This window comes from Phasianus colchicus, chromosome 11, assembly GCF_987193195.1.
Source record: "Phasianus colchicus chromosome 11, bPhaCol1.hap1.1, whole genome shotgun sequence".
Taxonomy (NCBI): Eukaryota; Metazoa; Chordata; class Aves; order Galliformes; family Phasianidae; genus Phasianus; species Phasianus colchicus.
Window position 1 is genome coordinate 15,355,235 of NC_143446.1, and position 10,479 is coordinate 15,365,713.

Genomic DNA, 10,479 nt, shown 5'->3' on the forward strand with positions numbered 1-10,479 from the left:
TTATTTTTAGCTTATTCCCTGGGTACTGTGTAGGCTTCAGCCATGGAGTCACTTTTTTCCTCGCTGTAGCAGATTGAGAGTTTATCCAAGCTCCAGAGGAGCGAAATAAAAAAACAACAAAAAACAACCAAAGGGAACACAAAGGACAGATTTCAGAACAAGTCTTTCTCCCCTCCTTTCCTTTGCTTTCTTCACTTACTGCTGTGCTGCTCCAGTGCTTTAGAAGCTTCCTTCACTTTGGTTCCTCCTCAGCATGCATTACTTGCTTAGAATACTGTGAATAGAGGAGGCAGAGAGAAATCAGAGTTAATTTTAGGATGGTGAAATAAGGCAAAGGGAATAAGAGCCCGGGAGAAAAAGCAGCAAAGCTGGTCTCTAGGTAGTGCAAGAGGCTAGACTGTAGCCACAGTGTTAAAATGTGGAGAAATAGACACACACTTGTGGGTGAGACATGCACATGGATAAGCTTAAGATTTCTGGCTTTTGGGACGAAAGCCACAGCTGAGCTGGCTGCTCTGAGTGAAAGTAATGAGCTCCAAGGGTGAAGTTTGGGAGTGATTAGGGAGAATAAAACTGCCTGTGAGAAGATGGCAATTGTGGCAGCAGACTTCTGACAATTTCCAACAGTTTCACGTTGCTGTTTTCCAAAATTGAGCTGATTTTCATTGGAGGTGAGCTCCATCCCAAACTGTGGCTTGTCTTTTTTCCCTTGAAGCAGAATCTCAGGTCTAACAGTTGAAGTTCAGGTCCAGTCTGTCTCCGTGTTTCAGATGCAGAACATCTTCCCTCTCCTTCTAAAATGTCAATGTTTAGACTTTAATTCTCAAGGTAGAGCACAACATGACGTGCTTATTTTGCCTTCTCTGCTCGTGAGCAAGCAGGTTTGAGGAAACATGCTGTAGGCATTAATAACGAAGCAGTGTTGACCACAACCATGAGAATTATACGTAGTATGGCATTATATTTAACCAACAATGTCTCACTTGTTTTTGGTGTTTTAATTTGCTCAGGTGGATTTGCAGCTGCAGTTACCACACCTCTGGATGTAGCGAAGACAAGAATTATGCTGGCAAAGGTAAGAGTGGGAAATAGCAGCAGACATGCAGATGAATGGCAGGGGTAGCTTCAGAGTGTCTCAGCGGTCATTACAGAATGAAATTCAGAGCATATTAATAATGACTTCTGCTCTTCTCATTGAAGACAGGATTAGATTTGAACGGGCACTGTGTGCAAAATTAATGAAATTGTGTTGTGTTCCTTGAGTTATTCTTCTAGTCTTCTCCCAAAGTAGCTGTCTGAGAAGGTGCTGCAGTTCTGGTGGACCCCAGACTTGCTGAGGCTCATGCAGCGATGCCCAAAGTTAAACATCCCAACAGGGATTTATTCCTCTGTTGTTTTGATAGTGGTTTCTGTGTGTGTGGTTTTTGAGGAGAGCTTGACACTAGATTTTCATCCTACGTTTTTAAACCACAGAGATCATGATGACTTAGTTCTGCCATCCAAGGCAGAAGGAAAATAGCTTGTAAGATTAGTATGTTTAGTGAGCAGTTAAAGTGCTAATAAATCCAGTATTCCCATCGTTCTCACTGATCCAGAGCAGAGCTAAGCAAGCCACATAACTTAAAGCCTGGTGTTCCTAAAGCCTTTTCCTGCCTTGAAAAGAGTTGTTATGTTGGCAAAGGTCAGGCACCCTGGAATTTCTGTGGATCTTTTTTACCCTATGGCTCATATCTTTCAGTAAAGGGATGTTTATCCTTGCTGGCATGCACCTCCTCAGCTGAGTCATGTGCATCTGTGCTCACCATGTGTTGTCATATCTCTCATTGCTGGGTGTTGTTCCTGATGCAGCTTCTTTGCCTTTGGACAGCATTAATGATAAAACTCTAGGAAATGGATTTCATTTGTCTGCTGCTGTCCTCAGCAACCAGGTCAGCACTGGCAAGGGAATGGTGGTGCTTTGAAATGTTCTGAGACCATTAGTCATCTCACACTAACTAGATCACACATGTAATTTAATTGCCTGTAGTCCTGGTGTTTGTCCTCTGCTTTTCACTCAAGGTAATTTTCCCATTTGAAACACTGCTCATGTTTTTTAAACATTGTTGGTAATTAGCATTTCTTAAATTAGTCTCCAGGCTGCTATTGTTTGAGTCTGAAGCCAGTGTGTAACAAAGTCACTTGTTGCTACTCTACAAGTGTACTTTTATTAATATTGTTCAGAGTCAGTTGCTGAATGTAGAGCAGAGTGTAGTGCAGGAGAGACTGGAGCCCCTATTCAGTGATTAGCCAGCTCTGTGACCTTGGGGTGATTGTTTCATTCTTCTGTGCCTACATTTCCCCTTCTGTCCTCTGCCTCATTTCCAGAGACAATGAGCTTTTGCCTCTGTTGGAGTAAGGAGGTCATTAGGACCTTTGTAATTGGTGTAAGGTAGCGCTAATGAGGGACTGGGTGCTTAATAAATAACTAAACCTCTCTGGCAACAGTTTTTGATCTCTCTCTCTTTTGGTGCAGGCTGGTTCCACCACTGCTAGCGGAAACGTTCTGGCTGCCCTTGGTGGCATCTGGAGGACGCAAGGACTGCCAGGGTAAGGACGTGCTGAAGAAGCACAGCTCAAGTGTATCTGTGTGCCTGGGGAGGGCCAGGAGGGGGGACAGTGGCCTGCTTGTGTTTAAATGGTGTCATACAAAAAAGTTTTTTAATTGTTGTGTGCTTGGACAGGGAGCAGCTCTCAGGTAGGTAAGAACAACTGTCCTGTGTCAGAATGAAGGTGTCTCCAGTCTAGTGATTGGTCTTTAGCATTGGCTAGGAGCAGTGTCCAAGGAAGACAACCGAAGTGATGTTACTGGGTGTATTTCCCTGGATCCATGTCTTAGGCTAGCTCCAGACTTCTGAGCTGAAAACAGCTCTGTGTTAAACAGCCTGTGATGGACTTACCTCCATGAATATGTGTTATGGATCCATTTTAAGCTTTGGTCATGCACACAGTTTTGTGGCATTAGTACCACAGTTAAATCTCAAGGTGTGTGAATCACATCACCTCCTGAGACAACAGGGATCGCCAGCACAGGAGCTGTGTGTCCATTATGGGTGGTTTTCTCTTGGCAGCTTCCTACTGACGTTCACACTTGCAAGGTGTCCTCTATTCCTTTACACTTGCTGATCTTACCGAGAAGCATAATGGAAGCACTCATGGCAAAAAGTGTAGGTTTTCTGTAACAGGCATCATCTAAATCAATCTGAGCAGCTCCAGAGCAGTTCTCCAGCTGCTTTCCTGCTGTCACCAGGGTGTAGAAATGTTGTTCTGGGCTCTCTTCTAACTGCTATAGGAAGTCTGGGATGATGTCAATTCAATCTCTTAATTTGCCTCACTTTACTCGTTCCTGAGAATGAGAATTGCTCTTCTGACCTTGGAGCGATGCTGTGAAAAAACAGTCCTTTGGTAGCATTTGTAGAACATTTTGAGAGCTTTTGAAGAAAGTGTCACGGGCTTGTAAATTATTATTAGATTTTAGACACCTGCTTCATTTATGTTACCCTGCCCTCTTTGAGTGCAAGTCACATTGGTTATTGGTCTCTCAAAGTCAATATACAGAATATTCGTCTCAACCTCAGCCAGTAGAGGCTCCTCTGGCCCATGAGGTCCAGCCTGTGCTTCCTTTGCTGGGTTCTGTGTCCCACCTACCCTTGAGCTGAAAGAGAAATGAAGGTTTTTGTGGAAGTTTTACTCGGAGCTTTTCACTGTAATTTTTATATGCTTGTAATCCTCCTGATGTGGCTGATACTTTTGGGGTGCTGTTCTAACATTTGTAAACTGCTGCTTGAAAGCAGCATGTACATTTTGGCTTTGCAGGAGATAGTTTTCTCTTAACATCTGATCTGTGCTCACACGGCTAGTAAAAGTTCAGTCCTCTTTCTACACATGTGGGAAATAATTTGAAACAAATTGCAGGAAGTTCTGGACAGTCACTCCAGGAAGCTGTCCAGCTGTGTACACCACCAGGCAGCATGGATGGTTGTCTCAGGTTCTCTCTTTGAGGTGTCCATCTGAGGATGCATTTCAGGTCCTCTTGTGCAGCTGATGGGAGGGCATAACAAGATGGGTTTGGCTGGGGGAAGCTTCCCCTTCCCTCTGCCAAGAGCAGAAAATAAAAATAGATATTTATGTTCTTTTCAGGGTGTTTCAGCAGTGCCCTTTTCTAAATAACCCCTGATTAAACTCTGCCTAAAGATAGTACCCGTGGACTAGGACCAAAGGGAATGCAATTCAATTGAAATCAAAACAATAAGTGATCTAGAGAAAAAGTAAAATATAAAGTAGGCCAAGCTGTGTCAGCTGCAAGGAAAAGGAAGAAAGTCTTGGGAAAAATAAACGCCATAGACTGCCATGCCTGCTGCCAATTATAAATCTATTTATCAAAAACAATAAAAATGTCGGGCTTTTTTGGCCAGTTGCAACATGAAGTGATTTACGACTTCTCTAATAAATCTTGTATTTGAAGAGGAGGAATTCTGGGGGCAGAAAGATGCATTGCTTATTGCCACCTTATTAAAACCAGAGCGCAGGGCTCAACTTCCTGTTTTGCACCTAGTAAATCCCTCTGCTTCACGCCAAGAAATTTCACATCCCTTTCTGTCCAGAGAGACAGGCCTGCAGAGGAGATAGAGTAGAAATGAGGCAAATGGATCTGTGTGCCCCTTAGGTCCCACCAATGGAGGAATGAACTATCAAATTTATCTTTTTTGAGTGCTTTTCATGCAAGGAGGTGGTGGTGGTTGAAAGCCATAGATGAAGCTTCACTGGTGAGAAAGACAGGTTTAATTTGACTGATGGGGAAGATCAGGTTAGGTGGCTTGTCCCAGTTTGTGCTCACTGGGGACAGAGCTCCATTTCTCTGCTTCAGGTCCATGGCTGAGCTTCCAGGTCTGTGAGGATGCAGTGTGGCACGGTGGGCAGCACCACACTGGTCTCCAGGGTTTGATCTCACAGATGTGGGTCATGTAAGCAGCCCTTGTGCCAGGGGCTTGCTGCTTTCGGTTGTTGAGGTGTAATGTTTGGTGTTGGAGCTGTAGGACTGAGGTCTGTTTCTGGGTTAGGAATGCTGAAATGCAGAGCTGCACCCAGATGGAGGGGAGGGCATGTGGTGTGGGTTTAACACACCTGCAGCCAGGCCTCTTCCTGGAATTTAAATGTTACTCCTGGGTTTTCGAATGGTATGGTTGAGGAGAGCATGATGTATCTTTACCTGAAAGCTCACCGTTATTCTTTGCCAGCCAGTCATGTTTTGTGCTTTTATTACAGCTGTTGAGGCCATCCAGCTGTTGGTGCTGGATCTCATTAGTGGCTGGGAGACGTGCTTCAGCAACAGGGAAAACCCCAGTGGGAACAGAGCACTGTTACAGGAGGGGCAGGGTCAAAGATGGAATCGTTACAAACAAAAATCTGTGCAGATACAAATAAATGGCACAACTGTGCCCATCAGAGGGGTTTCTGGTGGGGCTGCTGGAAAACAAACCATTTATTTCATCAACTGATGGGGCAGATGTGCCCCAGCAGGGCCCAGCTTGGATCAGCCTGCAGCACAGCTCAGCTCTCCTTGCCCCAGGGGAGCTGTGAGTCTGGGAGGGACAGACCTCATGGTGGCAGGTGACAAAATGAAGTTGGGGGTAGCATGTCTAGGGTTCTTGGAAGTGACGGTTAGTAATGCGTGCTGCCAGGGATACAGCTGCTGGGTAACTAGGTTATCTGCTTCTGTTTGGGTACTAGCTGAGTGCTGAATGTGCTGTTCTGGAAATGAATGCCTGCCATTGCTCCTGTAATAAGGGCTGTCTAATTCAGCAGGAGAAAGATGGTGTGTGTCCCGAGAGCAGTGCTGCACTGTAGGATTTACCCTATCAGTGCTCTGTCCGTACATGCCTTGTACAAATTACTGTGTTTTAAAGCTGTCATTATGGTAATAGACCAATTGCTGTCTAGTAAAGCCATAAAATGTTTCCATCTGCTTGTATGCTCCAGGCTCCTTAGCAAAGCTCATTACAGCAAAAAACAGTGTTACTGCAGCCAGAGGTTTCCCAAGCTCAGAGTGAGCAGTGGCACAGGGAGACAGCAGAGCTGCTTGGTTTCCCGGGGGTTTGCATGCAGGCCTACCATGGACAGACACCCAGGAATGGTGCAGAGCCGAGGGCAGCAGCATCCCTGTGCAGCCCAGACTGAGCTGCATGAGGCCTCCCAACACTCAGCAGAGGAAGGCAGATAGATTTGAGCCTAGTGTTTAATCCTTGCTCACAGCAAAGGAAGCCTGTAATCCTCTGGAAGGGAATACTGGCCTATCCTGAAGTTACTAAACCAACTGTAAGCTTAGATGTGTTGAAGTAATTGGCTTTGCGTGAGTTTCCTGTTAACTTCCAAGAACTGTTGGGATCAGGCACACAAGAATCGTCATGGCTGAACACAGGGTTATTCCTGTTCCCTCCCTCCTGGCCTTATTGCATGTTACTGGGAGTCGTCTGTGCTGCTGTGTCTGTCGGGAGCTCCTGGCAGAGAGGCATCCTGACCATGTTGGTGTACCTCTGCTGGGCTGGATGGGGTGGCCTCCCATCTGAGGTGGGGTTTTTTGGCTTTATTTCCCAAAGCCTTTGCAGCCAAACACGCAGCATCCGCTCACGCTCTGAAGCCACCTTTTCCTTGCCTCCAGCTTGTTTGCAGGTGTCGTCCCACGGATGGCAGCCATCAGCCTGGGTGGGTTCATCTTCCTGGGGACCTATGAGAAGACACGCCAGCTGCTGCTCTGAGCTGGGCCTTGTGGAAGAGCCTGCAAAGCTGCTGACCCCGACGAGGAGTCTGCCCACAAGCGCAGCCTTCTTCCTCCTGCTGCCTCTTGGCTGCGCCCACAGCAGCTGTCAAGCAGCCTGAACTCCACGTTCACTGTTAACGAAAAGTAAATCCTCAAATAATCCAATTTCCCAAACATGAAATTTTTCCTGCATGGAAAATGAGTGAAGTCATTGTAAGAGTTATGCCAAAAAAAAGTGATGTTTGGGGGGCAAATAGCTCATTACGGTGGCTGTGAAAGGCGTTGCTAGAACTCCTGCAGGGGAAATGTTTTGCAAACCTCCAGCTCGTGGGCTGAGCGGGGAAGCTGAAATAAAGCAAGTGTTCATAATTCAGTGGCACCTGCCTCGTAACACTGGGAGGGTTCTACTGTTTGTGGTAGACTTACAGCCTGCCTCCCTCCAACAGCACTGACAGTATTCCAGGTTGGGAGGGCTCTTTGTAAGAGACAATCATCCATTTGTTTCTGATTTTGAGCCGTGTTTGTGAAAGTTTATATTCCTGTTTATACCTACAGGTGCACAGCAAGCATTCTTGTAGGGTAACCAGTGTGGCGTTATTAATTAGACTCACATTTCTCCAGTAAAAGCACGGGCTTGTATTATTTTACAGCTGTGCCTCAGCAAAGACCTGCGGTTTGGCCTTTCCTTGGTCTTCCTCCCTCAGTGAAGGAGCAGGGATTGGGAATGGCAGAGCCCAGAAGGGAGTGCATGAGTTGGGGTGGTTACAAAGCGCTCCTGGGGGCTGCTGGCAGGCAGAGCAATCCTCTGTGCTCATGTGGTGCTAGGAAGGAGAAGCTGTGGTGGCCCACATGGTGCTGGGACGTGCTTGGTGGAAAAGGCACGATTGGAATTACTAACTTAAAATCAACACCAGAATCGAGGGGGAAAAATAATTGGCTGAGTTTACTGGGCTACGTGACGCTTGGAAGTTTTTAGACACAGAGGGTGTTTGTGCAGGGAGGCCTGGGCTGGCTGCAGGTTCCCAGCTGTGTCAGCACGATGGAGGCTGTTGGGAGACTTTTGTCTCCTCGGGTCACACTGTGGTGACGTGCAGGGGGCCAGGCTGGGAGGCTGCTGGTCAGTGCTGGGATGTGGCAGCTGCCTGGCATGCACAGCCACTGCGGGCACAAAGGCCTGGGATGCTCTTCCTGCCCGTCTGCTCAACGTTTGTGAGGTAACCAAAGTCAGGTCTGTGATGATGCGTTTCCCTGTGTTCTCCGTGTAACATTTTGGTTGTTCTCCTTAAAGAGGGATGTTTTCTTATGCTCTCATCCCATCATGTAGCAATCGGACTTTTCTGAGTCCTAAACTTAGAAAATCATTGGCAGGCAACTAAAATGTGCAGAACAGAGACCGTAATTCCTAAAAATAATCGTCAATTAAAATGGGGAATTGCAACCAAGTCCCATCTTGGCTGCTTGCTTCTCCCAGTTTCCATGGCACAGTGCAGCACTTCGAAGGTTGTCTCCTTTATGAACTTTTATATATAGCAGACTCAGTTTTAGGGGCATTGGAGGGTGGGAGATTTATTACACGGTCTTAAAAGCTACATCGTATTTTCTATTAAAGCTCTTTAAACAGATGAGGGGGTCAGAATTGCTGTTGGGGTATTTAATTACTCGAGCTGAAAGTAATCATGCCTCAGTCCCCGCATCCTAATACAGGTTTTTTTGTTGTTGTTTGATATTTACACGATCAGCTCTTGTTATCACCACCTAGAAAAAGTAGCCAAATTTTTAGCAAACTTAACTATGCGTGGAATAGGGGGAAACCACTGCAGTTTTGTGACATTAAGGCTGCTTGTCTGTGCCTGTTTGGTAAACAGCAGAACTGCTTTTGCTCAGGCTTGCTTTTTAGTTATTTGTTTGTTTATTTATTTTTGCTGAGGTTGAATAGTCGGTGGGTAAGAAGGGGAGGTTAAAGCACCTTCTGCCTGTTTGGTACCCAGGCTGTGTCAGCCTGCAGCAGAACACTCCATGTCCATGTGGGACTGCAGTGACAGCAAATTTAGTTGGAAAAAAAAAAAAAAAAAAAAAACCCACAGCAGTTAATTAATTGTCATGGGTTTGCCTCACTGAGCTGTTTGCTGTATTTCCACCAGCCTCCAGGCACGTCCCCTTCCTGTGCCCTGCAGGACCTGCTCTGCTCCCAGCACACCGCAGGAAGGACCTGTCCATGTGGCAGCAGGCAAGTGGGGACAGGGGCTGCTCTGCACACAGCTGTGCACTGATCCTGCTGGAAATGACACTTTTAGTTCTGGGACTACAAGGGAGGAGGACTTGAAAAATACACTTCAGTGTTTTTCCTCTCCTGCCTGTTTGCCTTGAGCTCTTAGATACGTTTTGGCAGTTATTTCAAGTTTACTGAAACTTGAAAAATTCATCTTATTCCATTCCTGGGATAATGTTGAATCTCAAGGCATTGGCTTAAAGGGTCTTTCTTTTCCATTTTAAAATACTTTAACTCCTAGATGTGTTAAGGGAATTATCAGATACTCTCAGAAAAGCTGTGCTGTACTCAATTAGCAATTGAATAATACTTTTTAATATACAGAAATTGAGATTTTAGTTAGAGTGGGAATTCGTGCTTATCTCAATCACAAAGTTGCCTCTGTGATTTCTAGACAGGGTGGGGTTTGGATTTGAGAAAGCCAAAGGTGTTCACAACTGCAGCTGAATCTGGAGTTATTCTGGCCCCATTTTTCTTATATGCTTACACATACACCCCATCTGTTCTGCTTTCAGTGCCAAGATAACAGTAATTGCCAGATACTTCAGCAGTCCATGTATTAGAATTGTTTTTCAAATGAGTTCTGCATTGTATTTTTTAGTGCAGCCCCCAACTTCCACTCCATCCCCAGGTCAGACTGCCAGAGTCTCACACTGCTCTACAGTATCTGAGGTTACATTTGTGGGTCTGACTTCACAAATGGATGTTCTGGCAGTTATTTTGTACCTTCATCAGAGAAAGTCAGAAAAGAGTATAGCAGTGGATTAGAATTTTATTTAGTTTTTAACTGAAACTCCCAAAAGCTCACTCAACAAAAAAGCTGTAATATTATAAATGAACCTTTATTAAAGACACTTCAATGCATTTGTTAGACACTTTAATATCTTACATGTTTTTCAATGTACAACATTGTACCAAATTTTCTAATAAATAAATAACTTTGTACACAAAAGTAATACTTCCTCTTTCACATTGCCTCTTAGAAGCAGCAAATTCACATATTTAGTGGAAGTCAGAACGTTAGGCAGTTATCTTTATTCAGAAACATCATTTTCAAATGTTAATGTGGCAACTATGCTTCGTCTCTGCAATGGTGATGACATTTCTGCCAGCAAAATGAGTCGTCAGTTAAGTCATTCCTGTGTTCCCAGTCCCCCCGTCCTCACGGAGTTGGTTTTGAAGCATACCTTTCCCTTGAGGAAAGGGAAACATATGCTCGGTTTATGATTTTCTAACATCCATTTCCTTTGCTTGGAACAGACTTGGCACCCAACATAATTAGCCACCTGTCTCAAAGTGCAAACGTGTCAATAGTCAGAAACTGATACAGACAGGTACCTGGCTAAATTATGCTTTGCTTCATTAACGTTGCCACTGCAGGGCAGCATGCAACTTTATTAAAATCCCACAGGTGTGG

General features: G+C 45.2%; 1 protein-coding gene across 7 annotated transcripts in view; it reads left to right on the plus strand.

Annotated features, from left to right (window-relative positions):
* SLC25A26 (solute carrier family 25 member 26) overlaps positions 1-10,123 on the plus strand; it is an 82,892-nt gene extending 72,769 nt beyond the window's left edge. For 5 of the 7 annotated variants that reach the window (XM_031606117.2, XM_031606124.2, XM_031606102.2 and 2 more), the window contains 3 exons: positions 1,011-1,075; positions 2,513-2,586; positions 8,935-10,123. In XM_031606117.2, the coding sequence (XP_031461977.1) occupies positions 1,011-1,075; positions 2,513-2,586; positions 8,935-9,160 (365 nt within the window). In that variant the 3' untranslated portion in view covers positions 9,161-10,123. Of the gene's footprint in view, positions 1-1,010; positions 1,076-2,512; positions 2,587-6,694; positions 6,959-8,934 lie in introns of those variants that run through there. The other 2 variants (XM_031606110.2, XM_090148402.1) reach the window with 1 other exon arrangement.
* Positions 10,124-10,479: the final 356 nt, after the last annotated feature.